The 24,000-nt window shown below is 47.0% G+C and overlaps 1 protein-coding gene across 5 annotated transcripts in view; it reads right to left on the minus strand.

Annotated features, from left to right (window-relative positions):
• Nucleotides 1-24,000, minus strand: part of sult4a1 (sulfotransferase family 4A, member 1) — an 80,638-nt gene that overhangs the window by 12,687 nt on the left and 43,951 nt on the right. For all 5 annotated transcript variants that reach the window (XR_014086043.1, XR_001776228.2, XM_017302928.2 and 2 more), the window contains one exon: nucleotides 23,845-23,939. Coding sequence is in view for 3 of the 5 variants with exons in the window: in XM_017302928.2 (XP_017158417.2) it covers nucleotides 23,845-23,939 (95 nt within the window). In the remaining 2 variants the exon portion in view is untranslated. The remainder of the gene's footprint in view (nucleotides 1-23,844; nucleotides 23,940-24,000) is intronic.

Consider the following 24,000-nt stretch of genomic DNA (forward strand, 5'->3'; position numbering starts at 1 on the left):
AGAAGGTTAGGGCCTACCCAGTCAAAACCAGGGTCCACTTCTCCGTCGCAAAGACCTTTCCGGAATGCATGGCCTTCTGCGATGGCTATGAGAGTGTCGGGGATGGCAGGGACAGGTAGATCCACAATCTTCTTGCGCTTTTGTAGCTGGTATCCCAAAATCGCATCAGTGCAGGTTTTTGCCCTTACTATCGCTCTTCGCCATTTCCCTGCAATCTTTCGCCAAACCACCTCGGATGCATGGGTGTCATATTCATCCGCATAATGTTCCTTGCAGTAATCTTCCCAACCAGGGATTGTCTGACATGGTTTTCTTGCCAGCCCAATGGTACATTGGGTCTTGTTTTCATTGCAAGTCATGCGCCAGGGCCTTGGGAGGACGTAGTTGTCGGGTCTCCAAAAAATACCTGGCCAAATCATCCGATCTTTGGAGTAGACAGTGGCGATGTATTGGTATTTAATCCAATAATTGTGGGACGCATTGAGGCAAGGCAGAACCCAAGCCTGCAGTTCTTCCTGTTGGAGTCCCCACCACTCCCAATCCCAGGCACGATGGTAGTCCTCGTACCAGGCACGGAGGACGAGTTTCGCTGTTTTGAAGGTGTCAGGACTCGGGCAGTGATATTTCCATGCAGCGTGGAAGGTGTTGCTGGTTTGCCAAAGGTCACATCGCGGGGAGGACATCGTCTTTACCCATTCCGTGTCGTTAAGGCTATCAAAAATGCGTCGGGCTACACACTCATCAATTTGTGCAAACTGGTCCTTAGGGGCATTTAGGAGGTCATCTGGAGTTGGAAGCGGTTGTGTGCGCATGTCCGCAAAGTGCGGTCCTTTCAGCCCGGCAGGGGAGCGAACTGCCCCCTCCGGGAAATCTCCTATGAAGAATACTTGATCTTTTGCTATACCAGTCCAGGGAAACGAGTCATTCAACCAAGGTTCTATTTCTGTTTGCATGGTTCTGGCTCGGGTCCACGAGAACGACCAATCTTCCTTTAGAGCCAAAACTACGTGATTTTGTCCAGTGCAACTAACATATTTGTTCCATAGGCATGCGTTTAGGATACCAAATTTAGTCTTATAACATTCTTGCTGGTCGGCCTGATACATGAACCGTCTGGATCCTTGTCTAATCAGGAAGGCTGTGATGTTTTCCCAGACGGGCTGTGCGGGTTGCCCCGTCGGTCGTGTCCGAGTGCTGTTACTGGCAGTTCGGTTCTGATACAGGGTCTCGGTGTCAATTTCATCTTCATCACAATTCAGGTGATAATCTCCCCAAAACTCCTTTCGTGGGAGCCAAGTCCTGCAGCCTGAGGACCTGTGTGGGGCCGAATAAATCACCTCGGTGTCCCAGTATCCTTGGGACGGTGCCAGCGCTAGGGGTCGGCAGGCTTTGTTGCAATGCCATTCTGGCACGCCGTTGTCTGGATGGATCCAGTTGCATCGGGCCGTCTGTCGCTCTTTCTGATGCATGATCCTTACCCAGCAAATTACTCCATCTTTGAGGAAGCTGTAGCTGTAAACCTCCCAGGTACGGTTTAGGAGGTCATCAATCATGGAGTCATTTAGATTATAAGCTCTGCTTTCCACATATTTCTTTCCGTTTTCCTTCTTGAATAATTGACTTTGGTTCTGAACAGAAGACTCGTTGTCCCATGGCACAAAAATAGAGGTGGTACTGGTATTCCAACAATTGAAAGTGAAGTACTTGGAGCGACCATAGGTAACCTTTGTATGCGTAAGGTGCCATGGCCCAACTCCTATGAAGTACAGGATGGCGATGAGAATAGTAGCAGTAACTAGTAGAGCCAAAAGCGTAAGCAAAGCTTTAATACAAAGTGGTATTTTCTTTCTCGTAGTCGTTTTCCGTAGCAAGGGTCGTTCAGGGGTGTCTGGTTCGTCGTCTGTGGTGGTATCCGAATCCGTAAGGTCATCCAGTAAACTCGCTCTTGTCCCCACTCGTCTTAAGCGGGTGTCTTCCATTTTGGGTTCTTCAAAGCGTAGGTCAGTGGTAGTCTGGGATCTGTCGTACCATGTGCGGTACCGATCTTTGTTAAGGCTCTAGGGCGTCGCTGACGTCTTGCGGTTGTAGCTGCACGTCTGGTGGCTCGTCCTTGTAGCAGCGAGTTATATATTGGAGAGGGGTAGGGCAACTTAGGTTCCAACCCCCTCCACACCCACCTCCACAGAAATACTCTCCAACTATCTGGCCGGGGAAATGGGCCTTGGATCGTGCCCTCTCTTAGTGCCTGATCCTGCCAGGCCTCATGCTTGTAGCCTAGCGGGACTGGCATTGTAACATACGTACACAACGATTGCCCACGTAATGTCATTCGTGTGCGGTATCCCCATGGTGGTGGAGTATAAATCTTCAGGTGTGGCGGGTTGGGATAAACTCGGTCTAGCTCCAATTTTAGTGGGAGTCGGGTATTATTGAAAATGAAATCTTCTGGGTTTGCTTCCATTTTCACCACAGTTCTGGCCATACCTGGTGACGTAGTCCAAATGATCACGCCATTCACTGATATCTCGCAGTACAGACCTTGCAGTGGTTCCAGATAATGGGGTCCCCATCGCACCTGTATTTCTTTTCCTCCCAATGGCAGATTTACTGTATTAAAAATCCACGGGAGTCGTCGTTGGTAGGTCGGCGTACTCCCTGTGTGATCGATGGCCTCTGGAGACATTTTTCCTTTCCAAATCGGGAACTCCGCAGGGAGGAAGAAATATGAGTCATGCCACGGCCGTGGCGTTGCCTCCTCACTCCCCCGTACTTCCTTTACCTCTTGTAGATTTGTGGGTCGAATATAGACGAGGTGGTTAAGAAAATAGGCCTCCGAGAGCGGGTAGGACTCGGTAAAGTCCTCTCGAGGTGTGTCCAACAAGATGGAACCATTCGGGAGCTTCAAAAAGGGTCCTTTGTCCGAGAGTCCGGACCAGACTTCTGTTCCCACTTTAAATAATTTGCTTATAAAATACTTCTTCCCATTTTGATATTTATCTTTCCGCTGATTTGTAGACTTGACGACCTGACCCCCTTCTGCCGGTGTATCCATCAGTTTTAATTTTTCTTCCTTCGTGCAAAAGTGGAGGAGAGCGACCGCCAAGCGCCGCCTCCGAGTCTTCTTCTTGGCTTCTCTGGCTCAGCACAGGACACAGTGGGGTAGACTTGGTCGTCCGAGACCACGGTGATCGTTGCTCCCACTGAATAGACTCCTTTATATGGGATGGTGAGCATTTGCACTGACAGTTGAACCGAACGGGTAGTGTCAGGATCAGAGGGCGTCTTCACTCTATGAGCCACGCCTCCTGGGACCTGCAGGACTCCGTCCCGAAAGTTGTATTCTGCTGTTACACGGAACAGGGTCGACTTCTCCTTGGGTCTTGCTGCGTTGCTGCCCCACCCATCCAGCTCAGTGGTGCAATAGTACAGATCCGACGTGCGTATCTCACCCTCTCTTGGCACGTCCGGCAAATCCACTATCGGGATGGTGCAGTCATTGATGGTTTCCAAAATCAGATGTGCCCAGGTAGTCAGTTCCCAGGGGCCCGTCCAGCCTCCGTTCACTGCTTGTGCTAAGGTGTCATCCGGGAGCCAACTTAATTCTTCTACAGAATTGGGGCCTGTCTGAGGCCGCAGCACTCGGAAAATGACTGGGGAATATGAGGTGTTCACTGGCGGGAAGGACAGGCCTGCTCGCGCAGGATCATAGGGCCATGCAGCGTGAACAGATTCCCAAAGAAAGTCATGCGGCCCTTCCGCCTTTCTCCAAATCCAGTCCTCTCTGACCGAGGGTCCCTCTGGGGTGTTAGGGGGAGCTGAAGGTCCCGGAGGCCAATATACTGAGGGTATAGGGCTCCCATAAGTAGGTTGGGCCCCCACGCAAGGTTGGAAGAATCTTAGGGAGCTGTAGTATCTTCTCACCTGCCAGCCATCAGCCTGTCCCGCTGCTGTCACCTCGTCCCTGCGGATTTGTTCCTCGCAGGTCGCACAGTAGATCAGTTTTTCTCCGTCCCACTGGCAGAGGCATCTTTTTGGTTCTTCTTCTCGCCATCCCCATTGATTTATCACCAGGGTTCGTGGCAGGTATCCTATTCGGCAATTTCCGCAAAACGTAATGCTTATAACCGAAACCGGGGAGACGGGGAGGCTTCGCAGCCCGTCCGCCGTTGACTCCTGCCGCCAGGGTTTGTCGCGGCCTGGTCCTTCCCAGGTGAGGGGGAGCTGGAGGATTGTTAGACATACTGGGCAACGGTCTTTGGTGCTACTCCACTTCAGCATTTCAGGTTCGTTTGACAGGACTCCATTTTTGGCCCAATCCAATTTCTTCAGGGCTCGTCCTGCCCAGATCCCTGAAGTTGTTCTCCTAATTACAACCACCCCTTTCACGGTGGCCAGTCCGAGATAGGGTGGAGCGATACATGATGCACTGGCCATTTCACCGGCTTCTATTTCTCTCTAGTCAGGAACTGGCTTGAGCTGCTCAACTCCTTGGATCCCCCGTTTCTCTAGCAGTACTGTATTCCTGTCCAGTACTTGCTTGACGATGTCTGTTATTTCAAACTTAGGTTTCACTGCGGCGTTCACAGGTTGTTCTCTTGCTTTAATCCACACCCGTTGTCCCACTCTGAATGGCACTTTGGGCGTCAGCTTCTCCTTTTTATCGCTGGAGCCCCGCCCCGTTTCCTTCGTGGTGAACGGTCGTTGGTTGAGTTCCATGGATGGGGCGGGCCTGTCGACTCTGTTCCTGTCATTCAGGGCCCGCCCTATTTCCACAGCCACGGTGCTCCAGCTGCTGTCGTTAGCATTCTTAGCTATCCAGCCTTTGACTAATCCAATGGTCCGCTCCACCACCCCGTTGGCTTGAGGGGTGTAAGGGGGTGAATAAACTCTTATCACGCCAAACCTCTGGCACCATTGGTCAACCTGCGCGTTACGGAAATGAGTCCCATTGTCCGTACGTAGCTCCTTTGGGATTCCCAGGACGCTGCACACTTGCTCCAGCATGCCGACAACACTGTTGCCATTAGCCTTCCTGGCTGCTTTTACAGTTACAAATCCCGACATTGAGTCCACCAGCACTAAAAGGTACTTTTCACCTTTTCTTCCCGTTATTCCCAGGGGGCCTGCTACATCCATGCAGACTGAGCCCCAGGGAATCGTGCTCTTGATGGTCAACCCTTCCAACCGCTGCCCTCGGCGGCCTGCGTTGTATTGTCCACATACTTCACAGCCCCGTAGCACGCGTTGGACTTGTTTCACTGGGATCCAAAGCTCATGCTCATCCAGCTCCTTACGGGTAGGCCGTACGCCTGCATGTCCAAGGGCTTCATGCACGCTCCGCACGACCTCATCCACGTATTCTTCTGGGACCTCCCGTCCTCTGGGAGTAGTGTCCCACTTCTCGGCTCCGACAAAGACAATTTTTCTCTGTTGGACATAACAGTCCACTTCATCATTTCCACGCCAATGAGCTCCCTCATGCGTGTGGGCTCGCTGGTGCTCCACCTGGAGCTCCAGTTGCATCTTTAGTTCAGCAATCTTCTTCCATAAGTCTCTATGGGCCACCGGCTTGCCCTTAGCTGTTTCAAAACCATTTTCCTCCCAAATGGCTAGGTCCTCTCTCAGGGCCTGTGCACAGTAGTAACTGTCCGTCACTAACCTGGCGCTCTTGATTTTTCTTTTGGCCAACTCCAGTAATCCTTCCAACACTGCGGTGACTTCTCCGACTTGGGCGCTGCCGGGGGCTTTCCCTTTCTGTCTGTACCTCTCTGTACCGTCTTGTTTCAGGATGAACCCCCAGTAGGCCACGTGGTCCGACCCTTTCTTTGATCCATCGGTGTAGAGTGTCCATTCTGGCTGCCCCGATGTCTCTGGTGCCTCTTGCTGTCGTCTTTTGTTTGGGGGCTGTGCTGGCCCGATTTCAAGCTCTGGGTCCAGCAAGATGTCTTCCCATCTTCCCCATCGGGTGTTTGTTGCTTTAGTACTTTCGACGGTGCCTTTGCGTAGGTACTTGTGGACCTGGCTCTGTGTGATGACTTTGATCGGTTGCCCTTGTGCCAGGTCTTTTAGCACACTCCAGTATCGAGCCAGTACCGCTAGTTCTTTCTCTTCCTGCGGGTACTTTTTCTCGACAGAAGTCAGGGTGTAACTCCACAGAGTAACCAGGCCTCCGTTCTCGTTGCTGACCTTGATCATAGCATCGTCATTTTCACAGCTGATTTCCGCCACCATTCGCGCTGACAAACTCCTTGGTTCCAGTCTCACGGCGGCTTGGATTGCTTTTCTTAATTCCTCCAGATCTTGTTGATTTGCTGCTGTCCAAACCCATTGTTTCTGCCCTGCTTCTTCGTCCTCCACTTTCTTCCTCAGGCAGTTATACAATGGTCTGGCATACTTCTGGTAGTTGGGTACGTGGTCCCTGACATAGTTGCATAGTCCCAGTATTTTCTGCAGATCATTCTCTGACTGAGGGGGCTGAATGTCCATCAACTTGTCCCTGTACCCATCCGAGAGTCCCAAGTCCGACGTGACTTGGAACCCCAAGTAATTCACTTGGAATTGTCCGAACTGGCACTTCTTGAGGTTCAGTTTTAGGCCTGCCTTGGTGAGGTTCTCGATCACAGTCCGTAACCTCACCAAGTGTTCTTCTTCGGTGTCATCGGCAATAAAAACATCATCTATGTACACAGTTGCCCCCACGTCTCCCAGTACTTCCATCACGGCTGACTGAAAAACGTTCGGTGAATTTTTATAGCCTTGGGGTAATCTCTGCCAAACATAGCTCTTGCCTTTGTGGGTAAATGCTGTCTTACCCTGGGACTGTCTCGCGAGGCGGAGAGAGAAAAATCCATTAGCCAGATCGATGCAGGACTTGAATTTCTTGACCCGTAGCGTCTTGAGGGTGCCTTGCGGGTTGATCAGGCTGGCTCTATTTGCCACCGTTCTCCGATTCAGAGCCTTAAAGTTGATTACTGGCCTCCAACCCCCTCCTGCCGATTCGGGTTTCTTCACCGCCTGAATGGGGCTGTTTGTGATAGGGTTGAGTTCCTCTCTGATGATTCCCAGGGAACTCAGCTCCTTCACTATTTTGTCCATTTCTTCGACTGCTCCTGGATTCAGGGGGTATTGTCGAACAGGGGGGTGCACCCCACCTTCAATCTGGTGCACAAACCTTTGGCCCAAATCCCCGCAGTCGTTCTTGAATCTGGCCACCTCCGCCGAGGCGATGATCTTAAGCAACTTCTCTTTCCCTGCCGGGGAGAAGTCACTCTCTTCGATTTTCTGCTCCGTCACTGCTGGTATATCCACTGGTTTGTACCAGCCTTGCGCTTCTGGTCCCGTCTGTGTCGGGCCGACTTTCACCAGTCTGGCTTTTAGACTTGTCAACCGTCGTTCGAGAGCACGATAATTACACTTTTTCTTACTTATTTCTTCCAAGTCTCTGACGGTGAGGAGGTTGTATGGACCTTTGATCCATACCACTCCTTTCCAGGTCCCATACGGCATTTTCTCTATTTTTCCGTTGGCAAATTGAACTTTTAGGTGTCCTGTTGTTTTTAGGTCTTTGCGGGTCATCGACACCTCTGCTCCGGTGTCCACTAGGTAGGGTACTCCTTCCACCTTCGTGTAGATCTCGTCCCCCTCCCAGTAGGCATTCTCCAACGTGACCCGCGACCTGGACGTCATTACTGTGGCGGCCCTCCGGTCCCACTCTCGCGGGCAGCACGGAGAGCCGTTTTCTGCTCAGGGCTTAATTTTCTGTATTCCTCATCCGAGAGGTAGGGGCCTCCTCTCGGCTGGCGTGGGGGTGCTGGCTGGCCGCTTGGTCTCCCTTGCGGTCCTTGTGGTCTTGGCTGAAACGTCCTGTTCTGGAAGTTGGGCGGTGGCCTGCCCTGGTAACTGGGTGATGGTCCTCCTTGGAAGCTGGGTGATGGTCCTCCTTGGAAGCTGGGTGATGGTCTTCCTTGGGAGTTGGATGGTGGCCTTACATTGGTTTTGTTGGCCGGTTTCACTGGCTGACTCGCCTCCTTTTTCCTCTTTTCCTCGTAGTACTGCTGCTCCAGGTCGAATCCTTTCACGGCCACATCCATCTGGGCGATTGTGGTGCCTCTAATCGGCATCTTTACAAACACTATTTCTCCCCTTCGGCCTCTCGTCACATCACGCAGCACTTTCACATACTTTGCCGGGGGGATGGTGTGCTTGAGTGTGTGCCAGAGGGGTTCCAACCGACTCCCTTTGTCGAGCCGCCCCCTGGCTCTCTTCACTTGAGATTCTTCGTCATCCGCATCTTCCAGCACCAACCGCTCGTAGTTACTCTGGGCGGATTCTGATCCAACCATCGGATCCGCAGTCACACTAGTCAGCCATAGCTTCTTAGCCCCCTCATGGGTGGTGGTGGACAATACGGTTGGCCAGACGTCCTTCAAATATTCCTCATTGCTTTCGTTCCCATTCTTTCTTCTGATCACCAGTCTGAGGTTTTTGAGCTCAGCATAAGCGTCTTGGCCGGCACCAGTGGCAGCCGGTGGAGTCGGCTCCCTCCCGGGAGCCGCAGGGCTCCGTGGCGATGGCCCTGCTGAGGCTTCTGGTGGATCTTCCTCGTCGGCGGACACCTCGTCCAGCCTTTGCTGAGTCTCTCGGGAATGTTTGAAGGCGGCTTTCTTTAGACGCCTCAGCATTACATCGTGCATGATTCCAATGTAGTTCATCCTGAAGTTGGAAGTCAGGGAATTGTACGCCGCCAGCGTGGAACGGGAGGGCGCCATCAGAATATTGGCCCACTCTCCCACGGTCGCCTCGACACCGAGCATAACTCGGTCTTCCAGGCGGCTGGACCATTCTGGAGGTACCTGATAGTCGGTTTGGCCGACCTCCGGTACATACGCCCGTCTCCCATCTTTGGCTTGGACCGGGCCCCAGGTTACGTCTCTCGCCAGTCTTTCGGAGGTTCTCTCGATGTCATACACCTCCACTTCATTCTTTGTTCCTCGATGTTGGCCCGTTCGGAGTGGTTTGTAGTTAGCCATGGGGAGTCTTGGGTCGGAAAAAGCGCTCTCATGCTCGCTCTCCTCCCCCTCCTCCGCACGGTCTTCGTCCTCCTGCGGCCCTTGCTCTTCCTCTGGGTCGCTGATGTCGCTGTATTGTGTCTGTCGCAGGGGTGTACTCCCGGGGGCATTCAACGGCTGAATCTTTGCTGGTTTTGTAACTCCGTTTTCCGCGTTCGTCGGCGGTCCCTTCTTTGGCCGGTCCATGTCATAGTTTTGTTGTCCTTCGTCTTCTGGTTCAATTGAGAGCTTCCGGATGTATTCTGCTGCCCTGTCTGCCGGTTCGACTGGATATGTTCTCAGTCTTACTTTCGCCGCCTTGATGACTTTAGCCGGTCCAACCGGAGTATCGTCCGGGGGGTCGCTCCTCGGGATCCCCTGGGGATGGTCGTTGGTTTCTGGCGGCTGGCGTTCGGCGCGGTACTGTTTCTCCGTCTCTGCCGCTTTCCGCACTCCCTGCTCTGTCTGAAGTTGGTGTAGGTAGGGGTCAACTACTACCACCACCTCACGAATAGTGAAGAAGTGGCTGTTAGTTGTGACTATGGACACCACCCCTCTCTCCGCGACCGACTGAGCGGTGTCTCCCCGCAGATCCGGTGACCTTAGTCCTTGCACGCTCACCACAACCCTTCTCATCCGTCGGTTGTGGGCGGTTATAAGTCCCCGCTCCAAGCCGTGCCACATCTTCTTCCGGTAGTCTTCGAGGTTATCTCCTTTTTTATAAGCGTCAATAGGGACCAGGATAATCTCCCCATAGGTCAGGTTGTAGCCATTCAATGTGACTACCTCCCTATCCGTCATCCTACTGTCCGCAGCTCTCAGCCGGTGTAGATCCTTCTGGTAATCGTCCCCAGCCTGGAGTTTAAGTTCTGACCTGAACTTTCGGTTGTGGACTTTGTATTGTTTATCCGTGAATACGATCAACCCGTCGCCTTCGATCCCCCAGGGCTCTCCGATGAGTTGATACACCTTGAGCCCAGTCTGCATTTTAATATTTAGTGCTTTTTTTGGCAGCGGGGGCAGTTCTCGGGGCCTCCTCCGGGTGTTTGATTTCTGAGTCTTTTTCTTGGGGCTATTAGTCCCTCTTTTGTCCTTGTCGCTTTCCTCGTCATCCGAGCTGTTTCCCGATGGCGGCGGCGGAGGAGCTGGTGCCTTTCTCTCCGTACTGTGGGCCTTAGGCAGGGGCTTGGTTTTCGGTTCACTCCAGAAGGACCATTCCTTTATCGCCTCATCCCACTGCTCCTGGGTCGGTGCCCAGACCGGCGATCCGCTAGGGACCCCCGGGTCTGACGGCCCAGGGTGTATGTCCTGGAGTTCCTCGTCGGCGTCCTTCGTTAGATCTATCAGGGGCCGTACCGGCTGGGGCGACGGGTTGCGGCTATCCCGCCGAGACGGGACTTCAGCCACCTCCGATTCCATAAGGTCCTGTGCTTGGTATTCTTTTCTCTTTTCCTTGTATAATCCAATTTTCTCCAAGACTTCCGCGCACTCGGTGTAGCGGGACGTTTGTCGGGCCAAATGGTCCACCAGGATCCCATCCACGCCGGCAGCTAACGTCGCCAGCTTTACTATGCCGTCGTACTTCTTTGACGGGCTGTCCATCATCCGTAGTTGGCCGTCAGGCCACTCTTTCAGGAGGTCGGCGAACCACTCTAGCCATTCTTTAACTTCCGTCTTTTTGACGATGTTCACTGGGCACGGGGCGATCGCCAGTCTGTGCATCTCCCTGAGCTGGGTGCAGTAGTAGATCGGTCGATGTTTCAATGTCAGTTCCATCAGGACCCGCGATCCCTCTGGGTCTCCCGTATGATGGGCCTGGCTGAGCATCTGCTGGTTTGGTATCGTCCAGGTGTCGTACCCGTCGCCCAACAACAGCAGCCTTACTGGAAGTTGCCGTAGCATGGTTCGGGTGAGGCGAAGATCCTCTTCCCTCTCAGTCCTGGAGGGGCTGGTCTCCAGTTCCATGTCCGATGTCGGCTGGAGCCCTGCCGTCTTGGTTGCAGCATCATCCATAATTGTCTTTGTCTCCGAGTTGCCTATCCCCCAAAGCCTCTCAGGGTACCTTAGAGCAGGGATGGGTCTAGGCTAGGTTGGCTACTGGCTTCCCTTCCAGATGCAATTGTTCATCCTCAGTGGAAGCTTTTCCCTCGCCTGCACGCTGTACAGTTACTGCAAGGGTCGCGACTGATAAGCCTCATCAGTCGCTCCCAACTCTATTTCCTAAGAGCTGGTCTCCCAAGTGAGCTATTCAGACCCTCTCGTCTGTTTTTACTGACTTGGTTAAAGTAAGGCCCTCCTACTCATTAGGGTGGGGCCCACCCAGGGACGCCATGTCTGTTACTACCCAATAGTAAGTCCCGCCCCCTCCTCACAACTCTTGGGACTCACTACTGCCCAGTTCTCTGTCTAACAGGTCCGGAAAACCCCCAGAAACTCGGGTCTTACCCTAGCGATAGTTTGTGGAGAATTATCTGTTTAAACTGGGGTCGGAAAGGACACGTCTAGCTCTGACTACCTTCGATCCAGAAGTTATGACCTTTTACAGTTGAGGGGCAATCCGCTGAGTAGCCCTCACAGCGACATAACCCCTACAACCACTCCTGTTAACGGTAGCTCCTTCCCTAAAATAACGGCACTTGTTAACGGCTAGATTAAATTCAGTGACTTAGAGTTAAGTCCCAAGGTCATTATTTTAACACTCACCAGAGGAAAACACAAAGCCACCCTGTCTCTAGCATCATGTATGTTGTTTTACTATATTTAGGAGAACCATCAATAATTAAGACTGACACAATTAAACTCACTGTCCACAATTCTCATTAGAATTTTAGAATTATAATTTTATTAAGCAAGCTTTGGCAGGGGCATATAACAACCGATTAATTTCCAAAAGTTATAAAAGAAGCAAAATAATGAAATCAACTAGGATCAATCACCTCCTTTCCTTGTTCTTATTCCTAACCTGTTTCACTAAATTCACTGAGCGAGGCTTTGGGAGAGGCTGGTCAACTCATACCCGATGGTCTTTTGGTCTCGGCAGCTGTAATCTTTTGGGGTCCTTGGTCAGAGTCTTTGTCCAGCCGGAGCAAAGTCCTCTTTACTGAAGAGAAGCGGAGAGAAGGCTCACGCTTTCCATTGAACATGCAGACTCCATGTCTTTGAAGGACCTCCGTCTCTTCTCCAAGTCAGCCGCACCGGAGTTGAGAACGTTGGGTAGAGGCAGAGGATTCGGTCGGATCTGGAACCAGGGGTGTTGGCTGGTGGAACTCGTCCCTTCTAAGCAGCGTGAAGTCGTGGAGTAAGTTTCCCTTGGTCCCTCGGTGTAATCCTCTGCTGGTCTGTAGTCAGCTCCCTCTGATGATTCCGCTTCTGCGCTGCCGACGAAGAACGCTCGTTCTGTCCCGTACATCGGTATTTATGCACTGTGTTTCCATGGAACCCGCCCATCGCATTATGTCATTGCCTGAGATCATGCAAGGCAGGGCTGCCGGTGGAAAGCACCGGGCTCTTTCTCAAGTTTCCAATGACTCATCCCTACCTACTCGCTTCATCGGGGCAGTTCCCTTTTCCATCGACCATCTGTTTCCAATTCTGCCGCACCCTTGCTTTCCTTCCCCATTTGATGACTCACCCCTCGCCTTTTGCTCAGTGAGAAGTATTCTTTTCCCCTACCACAGTATCCATGGTTTTTAATAATACATACTGATTTTATATAATCATGTTATTTGTTAGTTGATTCAAAAGTATAACCTAATGTAAACTATTATCATTCACTTGATTATAAGTACAGAACATCAACTGATTAGGAGTACAGAGTATACATTATTATAACATTTACTTAATCAGAAGTACAGAATACATGTTTTGACCATACATTACAGACACTCCTTCATTGGCCTGTGTATTGTCACTTTATAATCACTTATCACTTATAATCATCATTTAATCATTATTCGGTATACTGTTATTTCTCAGGCCTTTATTCCATTTTTCTGCGTATACCTGGACAGATCTCACATACCCATACCAGATTCCTCGACAATATATATATATATATATATATATATATATATATATATACACTGCTAAAAAAAAAAAAAAGGGAACACTTAAACAACACAATATAACTCCAAGTAAATCAAACTTCTGTGAAATCAAACTGTCCACTTAGGAAGCAACACTGATTGACAATCAATTTCCCCTGCTGTTGTGCAAATGGAATAGACAACAGATGGAAATTATTGGCAATTAGCAAGACACACTCAATAAAGGAGTGGTTCTGCAGGTGGGGACCACAGATCACTTCTCGACGGTTGACGGACTTGTTTGGACGAGAGTCAGGAAGTTCGGGAAGAAGGTGGACAAGCTAATCAAGACGGTAGGAGCGTTCTGGCGGATTGCATAAGCTGTTCATTGACTGTGGCTTCATGGCTTCAACATCAGGAGGGAATAGTGGTAATGAAATGGAATGGATAAAAACAAGGTCAGCAAGAATGAAAAGAGCACTCAGGAAGAGACAAGAAAGGGAAAGAAGTTGGTCGGAAGAAAGTGAAGCTAGAGAAGAAGCTAACAAAAAGACAAAAACTAGTGACAGCGCGAGTACTAGGGAAAAGAACAACCTTAACAGAGAAGTGGAATTTAAGGTAATAGTGGAATTTAAGCAGGAAGGAGGATTCATCCACCCAATAAAGCTGACTAAAGCAATAGAGGAAGAGATAGGAAAAATCAAAACGGCTAGAATCTTGAGCAACAAAAGAATACTAATCTACGCTAACAGTGAGCCTCAACAACAAAAGATAATCAGAATGAAAAACCTGATGGGGGAAAGGATCAAAGCACATATTCCGGGGTACTTAGCTAGGCTGAGGGGAGTTATATCAGGAGTTCCAACAGAAATATCAATGGAAGAGTTGAAAAAAGAAATCAAAGGAGGAAAGATAACAGATGCCATCAGGATTAAAAGTAAAAGAGACGGGGAACTTAAAGATACAATGGCAGTAATCCTTCAATTTGAAAATACCATGCCAGAAAATATACAACTAGGATATCTGAACTATAGAGTCAGAGAATACATTCCAAAACCCCTCAGATGCTTTGCTTGTCAAAGAATGGGACACATTGCAAAAGATTGTAAAGGAAAACCCAGATGTGCAAGATGTGGTGGTCCACATGAATATGGAAAATGTGAAAAAGAAGCTAAAGTCAAATGCTGTAACTGTGGAGGAGAACATAGTGCAGCATATGGTGGGTGCAAAATTCAAAAAGAAGCAAGAGAAGCCCAAAAAATCAAAATAACAGAAAGAGTCTCGTATGCCGAAGCCTTAAAAAAAGTAAGAAAAGAAGAATTAAGAGAAACTAGGTCTGGAGAAATGGATAAAAGAAACTCAACTCGGAGCCCAAATCAAGGGCAGAATGAGCAAAGACAAAGCTCAGCTCCAACAACAATAATACAAAAAACATGCTCACATAAATGTAAAGTGGAAGAAAATTCAATGGTGGTGAAAAAAGAAAATTTTGTTGCATTTATGTGCCATATCGTTAATGTCACAGTCCAAATGAAGAAGAAAAGTGATAAAATAAAAGCAATTGTAACAGCAGCAGGAAGATTCCTAGATATGAAAGAAATTCAAGCAGATCAGATCCATACCATATTAAGTGCCACAGAAACGATAGAGACCCAAGAATAGACTACCAAAATAGCTATTCATATCCTACAATGGAATGCTAGAAGTCTAATTGCCAATGGGCAAGAACTTAAAAAATATATTTACGACTTTGAAACAATTCCAGATATAATATGTATTCAAGAAACCTGGTTGAAACCTCACCTAGAATTTAAAATCCCAGGATACAACACAGAAAGACAGGACAGAAGCAATAGTAGTGGAGGCGGATGCGCCACTTTAATAAAGGACGGAATAGCTTATAAGAGAAACATAATAAATAAAGATTTAGAAGGTGTCAATATTGAAATATGTAAACTAAGAAAATATGGAAATATCACAATTATAAACTTTTATAATCCTTGTAAAAGGCTAGAGAGAGAAACATTTTCAGAAGTCGCAGGAAATATAAATAGAAGAGAAATATGGTGTGGCGATTTTAACGCTCACAATAGGCTTTGGGGTAGCAAGAAAACAGATCATAATGGCACTATAGTTGAAGAAATGATGGATGAAAGGTCATTAGTCTGTCTAAATAATGGAATAGGTACAAGAGTAAATATTCAAAATAATTCAGAGTCATGTCTAGATGTTACACTAATAACCGACTGTCTTGTTAGGTCTTGTGAATGGGACATTCATAGGGAGACTACACTAGGCAGTGATCATTTCCCAATAAGTATAATAATTGATGACAGTATAAACAGGCAACAAGAAGTTACATTAACAAGATGGTGCTTTAAAAAAGCCAACTGGCAAAAATTCAAAAATAATTGTGAAAAAACCAGTCATTTGGTAACATTAAATGGAGGAATGTACAAAACGGATAACAGAACATATTATCAATGCTGCAAATTATAGTATTCCAAAAATCAAAGTCAAAGGTAAGAAAAAAGTAGTCCCCTGGTGGAATGATGACTGCAGTATAGCAACTAAAGATCGTAACAGAGCATTCAAAATACTAAGAAAAAATTTAACAATAGAAAACCTTATTGAATATAAGAAGAAAAGAGCAATTGCTCGAAAAATTATTAAAGGGGCCAAAAAGAAAACATGGAGAGAATATTGTTCCTCAATAGGTTCAGAAACAAAACTACAGAATGTTTGGACAATGTTTAGGAAAATGACGGGGAAAAGAAATGAAGTGAAAATACCAGCATTAGTTCAAGGACAGGAAATACTAGTTTTAAACAAAGATAAAGCAGAACTACTAGGAAAGACTTTTGCTGCAGTGCACAGCGGAGAACATCTTACAGACAAGCATAGACAGCAAAAAATACAAAAACTAGGAAATTATAAAAATATATTAGGAAAATGTCAGAAATCCATGTCAACTCTAGACATGAATATAACCTTGAAAGAAATGAAAACAGTGCTGAAAGGGACAGGAAACTCAGCTCCAGGGGAGGATCAATTATGCTATGATATGTTCCATCAGTTACCAGAAGTAACACTGAGATTAATACTACAACTATTCAACAGAATATGGAATGAAGGTAGTATACCAAACAGCTGGAAAAGGGCAATAATACTGCCATTCAATAAAGCAGGGAAAGATCCAACTAGTCCAAAAAATTATAGACCAATAGCTTTAACTTCACATCTAAGTAAATGGATGGAGAAAATAATAGTTAATAGACTAGTATACTTTATGGAGCATAAGAAACTAATAAATGAATATCAGAGCGGCTTCAGAAAAGGAAGATCAACAATGGATGCCCTAACCAGAGTAAGTAATGACATAGAGAAAGCGTTAAAAATGAAAGAGGTAATGATTATAATATTTTTTGATATAGAAAAAGCATATGACTCACTATGGAAAGAAGGATTGCTTATAAAAATTAAACAAATGGGAATCGGCGGAAAAATGTTTAACTGGGTAGCAGATTTTCTATTGGATAGAAAAATAAAAACTAAAATTGGGAATGATTACTCAAAGGAATTTAATGTGGAGAATGGGACGCCTCAAGGAAGTGCAATTAGCCCAATATTATTTAATATAATGATTAATGACATTTTTTCGGACATGGGGAAAAAGTATAAATACAGCACTGTATGCTGATGATGGGGCTATATGGATGAGAGGAAAAAATGTAAAATATGTAGTGGGAAAAATTAAAAAAGCAATTAAGAATGTGGAAAACTGGTCATACGAATGGGGTTTTAAACTATCAGTAAGTAAGTCATGTTATATGGTTTTCACAAACAAAAGAAATATTGATACAGGAACATTAACACTATATGGACAACCTATAGAAAGAGTTAAAGAATTTAAATATTTAGGACTATGGTTAGATTGTTCCTATACATGGAAAACTCATATAGATAAGCTAGAAACTAAATGCAAGAAGGTCATAAATTTACTAAAATCAGTGGCTGGAAATAACTGGGGTGCAGACAGAGAGTCATTGCTAAACATATATAGGGCGCTGATGAGATCAGTAATTGATTATGGCAGCTTTATATATAGATCTGCAGCTAAAACAACATTTCAAAAGATAGACTACAAAGCAGGGCCCTTCGTATATGTACAGGAATGGTAAAAACGACTCCTATTAGTGCCCTTTTAATGGAGTCTGGAAAGACCCCGCTAGAAATGAGAAGAATTAAGCTAGCCTTAGTATACTGGATGAAAATTAAAAGTAATGAAGAAGAGAAAACATCAAATATAATAAAAAATTGCTGGGAATATACAAAGTTTCAGGGTAATGGATTCGGATGGACGATAAGTAAACTAACCAAAAAATATGGATTTGAAGATAAGGAAATAGCCCAAAATAACCCAATAAGTGTTTTTCCCCCATGGCTATATCCGGAGATTAATGTAGACATGACGATTCTTAAAATGAAAAGTAACTGGAGGGCAAAAGAAATAGGTGTAAAGACGGATATATACTTAAGAGAAACATATATCAACCACCTCAAAATTTATTCAGATGGTTCTAAAAATCTCAAAGGATGCGTGGGAATAGGAATGTACATACCAGAGTTTAAAATTAACATCTCCAAAAGATTATCTGACCACCTCTCAGTATACACAGCAGAAATGATGGCAGTTATATTAAGCCTACAGTGGGTAGAGGAGGTTAGACCAGATAGGGTGGTGATATGTACAGATTCTAAAGCAGTAGTAGAAAGCATTCAAGGAGAAGGAAATAATAGGAAAGATTTAGTATTAGAAATTTTACATAGTTTATTTAGATTACATAGAAGCGGTATTGATGTTTGGTTTTGTTGGGTGCCAGCACATGAAGGGGTTAAAGGAAATGAAAAAGCAGACAAATTAGCAAAAAGGGCCTTGGAAATGGCAATATCAATTAGAATTCCTCTTGGGAAAGGGGAAGGGAAATCATATATTAAAAATAAAGAAACAGAAGAATGGCAAAAAAGATGGAATGAAGATAAGAAAGGGAGAAGACTATATAAAGTCCAAAAGTCAGTATTAATTGCTAATGTTAAAGAGAGAAACAGAAGGGAGGAAATAATTATGGCCAGATTAAGAGTTGGTCACACCTATCTAAATGACACCTTATATGTAATAGGGAAGAAAAGTAAGGATAAATGTGAAGGTTGTGGAGAGAAAGAAAATGTTGAACATGTAATAATGAACTGTAGAATATATGAATCAGAGAGGGAATACTTGAAAAGAGCGGTTAGAAGGACAGGGCAAGAATGGAGTCTTAAAGGAATATTAGGAAATGAAGGAAATATAAAAGACATTTACAGACTAAGGAAAGCACTGTTTACCTTTCTTAAAAATACAAGATTAATAAATAGAATATAAAGGTGTAAAGAAATGTTGCCACACACTCATGAACAGTAGGTGGCGGTATGCACCTTAAAGTTGCTTGCAATCCGCCATAATAGAAAAGAAGAAGAAGAAGAAGATCACTTCTCAGTACCTATGCTGTCTGGCTGATGTTATGGTCAGTTTTGAATGTTGGTGGTGCTTTCACACTCGTGGTAGCATGAGACGGACTCTACAACCCACACAAGTGGCTCAGGTAGTGCAGATCATCCAGGATGGCACATCAATGCGAGCTGTGGCAAGAAGGTTTGCTGTGTCTGTCAGCGTAGTGTCCAGAGGCTGGAGGCGCTACCAGGAGACAGGCCAGTACACCAGGAGACGTGGAGGAGGCTGTAGGAGGGCAAAAACCCAGCAGCAGGACCGCTACCTCCGCCTTTGTGCAAGAAGGAACAGGAGGAGCACTGCCAGAGCCCTGCAAAATGACCTCCAGCAGACCACAAATGTGCATGTGTCTGCACAAACGGTTAGAAACTGACTCCATGAGGATGGTATGAGGGCCCGACGTCCACAGATGGGGGTTGTGCTCACAGCCCAACACCGTGCAGGACGCTTGGCTTTTGCCAGAGCACACCAGGATTGGCAAATTCGCCACTGGCGCCTTGTGCTCTTCACAGATGAAAGCAAGTTCACACTGAGGACATGTGACAGACGTGACAGAGTCTGGAGATGCCGTGGAGAGCTATCTGCTGCCTGCAACATCCTTCAGCATGACCAGTTTGGCAGTGGGTCAGTAATGGTGTGGGGTGGCATTTCTTTGGAGGGCCGCACAGCCCTCCATGTGCTCACCAGAGGTAGCCTGACTGCCATTAGGTACCGAGATGACATCCTCAGACTCCTTGTGAGACCATATGCTGGTGCGGTTGGCCCTGGGTTCCTCCTAATGCAGGACAATGCTAGACTCATGTGGCTGGAGTGTGTCAGCAGTTCCTGCAAGATGAAGGCATTGAAGCTATGGACTGGCGTTCCCCAGACCTGAATCCGATTGAGCACATCTGGGACATCATGTCTCGCTCCATCCACCAACGTCACGTTGCACCACAGACTGTCCAGGAGTTGGCGGATACTTTAGTCCAGGTCTGGGAGGAGATCCCTCAGGAGACCGTCCGCCACCTCATCAGGAGCATGCCCAGGAGTTGTAGGGAGGTCATACAGGCACGTGGAGGCCACACACAATACTGAGCCTCATTTTGACTTGTTTTAAGGACATTACATTAAAGTTGGATCAGCCTGTAATGTGTTTTTTCACTTTAATTTTGTGTGTGGCTCCAAATCCAGGCCTCCATTGGTTAATAAATTTGATTTCCATTGATGATTTTTGTGTGATTTTGTTGTCAGCACATTCAACTTTGTACAGAACAAAGTATTCATTGAGAATATTGCATTCATTCAGATCTAGGATGTGTTATTTGAGTGTTCCCTTTATTTTTTTTGAGCAGTATATAATATATGTATATATTCATTTAATAAAACATAATCAAGTAATCGATTTCTCCAATCAACAGCACAAACAAAAATCAAATAAATTACAGGTCTGTTTACCCACTGAGTACCTGCAATAGTTAATTTAAGCCCACATGGCTATGATTATTATTATATTCACATATTTTACATAAATTATTTCTACTTTATAATTTTTTTTAAACTGAACCATTTGTTTCAGCTTGATTTCAATCATTTCCTTCAAATAAACAAAATCTTTGGCATAGGAAACATCTGGAGAGGAGAGTATTTGTGGATGTAAGCCTCATAAAATTGATGAGACAAAATGGAGTAAAATGGCGTTTGTGGAAGCAAATGGGAAAATATTATTCAAAATCTGGACTCTTGGACAAGCTGCCTATCACATAGCACAAAAACAAGTAAAAGATGATTAAAGTAGACGTAGATCCAGAATCTGAGACAGATCAATAGAAATGTTGTGTATGCTGAGTCCAGCCTCTGACTCCCGATCCTGGGCCTTTTCACTGCATGTCTTCTTCTCCTTTCTCTACTCTCCTTCCTATCCGGCATCTTTTCATGATTTTTCAAATCTTTGTTTTAGCTAAATTACTTCAGCCAACAAAAGAGGTGATCATGAGGTTCAATTTGCAACAACCAAAAAAAAAACAAATCCATCTCCAGTTTCCGATGCTCAGTCTCCATGTGCTGAATGAAAGAATGAAGGAAGTAGAAACTGAACATTCATCCATCCATTTTCTTCCGCTTCATCCGGGGTAGGGTCGCGGGGTCATCCATCCATCCATCCATCCATTTTCTTCCACTTCATCCGGGGTCGTGGGGTCAGCAGCTTCAGAAGGGAGGCCCAGACTTCCCTCTCCACAGCCACTTGTTCCAGCTCCTCTGGGGGAACCCCAAGATGTTCCCAGGCCAGCTTAGAGACATAGTCCCTCCAACGTGTCCTGGGTCTTCCCTGGGGCCTCCTCCCAGTGGGATGTGCCCAGAACACCTCACCAGGGAGGCGTCCAGGAGGCATCCTTACCAGATGCCCGAGACACCTCAACTGGCTCTTCTTGATGTGGAGGAGCAGCGGCTCTTCTCTGAGTCACTACTGGATGACCGAACTTCTCACCCTATCTCTAAGGGAGAGCCCAGCCACCCTGCGGAGGAAACCCATTTCGTCCGCTTGTATATGTGATCTCGTTCTTTCGAACGCAGATCGACCGGTAAATCGAGAGCTTCGCTTTTTGACTCAGCTCTCTCTTCACCATGATGGACCGGTACAGCGCCCGCTCACGGCAGACGCTGCACAGGTGGATACCTGTCAATCTCCCGCTCCCTTCTTCTCTCATTTGTGAACAAGATCCCAAGATACTTAAACTCCTCCCGAGGGATACGGTCAAACGCCTTCTCCAAGTCCACAAAACACATGTAGACTGGTTGGGCAAACTCCCATGCACCCTCCAGGACCCTACTGAGGGCGTAGAGCTGGTCCAGTGTTCCACGACCAGGACGAAAACCACACTGCTCTTCCTGAATCAGAGGTTCGACTATCTGACGGACCCTCCTCTCCAGGACCCCTGAATAGACTTTACCAGTGAGGCTTAAGAGTGTGACCCCTCTGTAATTGGAGCACACCCTCTGGTCCCCCATTTTGAATAGGGGGACCACCACCCCAGTCTGCTAATCCAAAGGAACTGCCCCTGATGTCCATGCTCAGTCTCCATGTACAACCCTGCAACATCCAGAGCCTTAAGGAACTCCGGGTGGATCTCATCCAATCCTGGGGCCCTGCCACCGGGGCCCTGCCAACCCCTCCAATCTCTGGCGACCTTGTCCCCAGAGATTGGAGAGCCCAACCCAGAGTCCCCAGGCTAAGCTTCCTCAGTGGAAGGCATGTTGGTGGGATTGAGGAGGTCTTCGAAGTATTTTGCCCACCGGCCTACAGTGTCCCGAGTCAAGGTCAGCAGCACACCATCCCCACTATAAACAGTGTTTGTGCAGCACCACTTCCCCCTCCTGAGACGCCGGATGGTGGACCAGAATCACCTCGAAGCTGTGCAGAAGTCTTTCTCCATGGCCTCTCCAAACTCCTCCCACACCCGAGTTTTTGCCTCAGCATCTACCTGAGCTGCCGCTTCGCCTGCTAGTACCCATCAGCTGCTTCTGGAGTCCCACAGGCCAAAAAGGCCTGATAGGACTCCTTCTTCAGCTTGACAGAATCCCTCACTGAAGGTGTCCACCAACGGGTTCGAGGGTTGCCGCCGCGACAGGCACTGACAACCTCTCGGCCACAGCTCTGATAAGCTGCCTCGGCAATGGAGGCATGGTCCGCTCAGAGTCAATGTTCCCCATCTCCCCCGGAATGTGTTTGAAGTTCTGCCGGAGATGGGAGTTAAAACTCCATCTCACAGGGGACTCCGCCAGATGTTCCCAGCAGACCCTTACAACACGTTTGGGCCTGCCAGGTCTAACCGGCTTCCTCCCCCACCACTGGAGCCAACTCACCACCAGGTAGTGGTCAGTGGACAGCTCCACACATCTCTTCACCCGAGTGTCCAAGACATACAGCCGCATATCCGATGAAACGATGACAAAGTCTATCATCGAACTGTGGCCTAGGGTGTCCTGTTGCCAAGTGCACATATGGACACCCTTATGCCTGAACATGGTGTTCGTTCTGGACAATCTATGACGAGCACAGAAATCCAACAACAGAACACCACTCGAGTTCAGATAGGGGGGGCCGTTCCTCCCAAATACGCCCCTCCAGTTCTCACTGTCATTGTCCACGTTGAAGGGTTGAAGTCCCCCAGTAGAACAAGGGAGTCCCCAGGAGGGGCACTCTCAAGTACCCCCTCTAGGGACTCCAAGAAGGGTGGGTAATCTGAACTGTTGTTCAGCCCGTAAGCATGGACAACAGTCAGAACCCATCCTCCCACCCGTAGGCGGAGGGAGGCTACCCTCTTGTTCACTGGAGTAAACCCCAACGTACAGGTACCAAGATGGGGAGCAACAAGTATGCCCACTCCTGCCCGGCGCCTCTCACCGCAGGCAACTCCAGAGTAGAAGTATGTCCAGCCATGACAAAATCTAGTCATAATAGGTGCTGTTTTCATTTTTGCAAATGGAAGGTTTAAATACATTCTATAAAAATATAAATTTTTCTCACAATCAAAACAAAACTATGCCTATATGAGCTCAGTTACGATTACTAAATGATTCCTATTTGTTAAGAGACCAAAATGAAAATGCACCTGTTGGTGTATTTTAAACACACTGCTTCTTTGTGTGACATCATGAAAAAACAAAAGATATCAGGAAAATAATATGGACCACCACAAATCATCCTTTGGTACAAATTTGAGATACCTGAAGGTTTTACTTTCTTCTGTTCAAACACAAACATAAACAGCATTGAAAGGTGTTGTTATGACTGGTGTTGAAAGGGGAGGGGTGTGGTCAAATGTAAATTTGACTGTGCAGTCGCCTGCTGTTGATTGAAGGATGTTGATGACTTGGAGAAGATGGATTGGTGGCCTAGGGAAAGTGACTTGTATAGAGGGCGCCGAAGCGAACTGTTCTTCATCCTTCCTTTCGTCCCAAACAGTCACATGACCTCTGCTAGTTCTGTTGAACTGTTGGATTAACAATTGGTAAGGGTGAACTGCCGCTTTTTTTCTTATTCATTTTTCTCCTGCTTATTTGTTTAGGGAGGTAAGTTGGTGTCATTTGGTTTGCTTGTTTTTGTTAGCTTAAATGGGCTCAGACTTGATAGATTCTTTATGTTTGCTTTGGCACTATAGTTCATCCTGAAGTTGTGGATGAACTATGGACCCAAACTCAGAAACTCAGAGACACTGAGTAAATGGAGAAGACAAAATATTACCTTGAACATGTCTTCATATTTCAGGAAGAGGACATTGGAGTCCAAACGATGCTCCCAAAATTCCTGAACATGTTCAAACCAGGAACCATAAGCCACTGCCGGATGAAAGAAAGAAAACATTGGCAGAGTTAGAGTATGCTAAAAATCTAGATGAAA

This window comes from Poecilia reticulata, chromosome 23 (assembly GCF_904066995.2).
Source record: "Poecilia reticulata chromosome 23, P_reticulata-male-v2, whole genome shotgun sequence".
NCBI classification, from domain to species: Eukaryota; Metazoa; Chordata; class Actinopteri; order Cyprinodontiformes; family Poeciliidae; genus Poecilia; species Poecilia reticulata.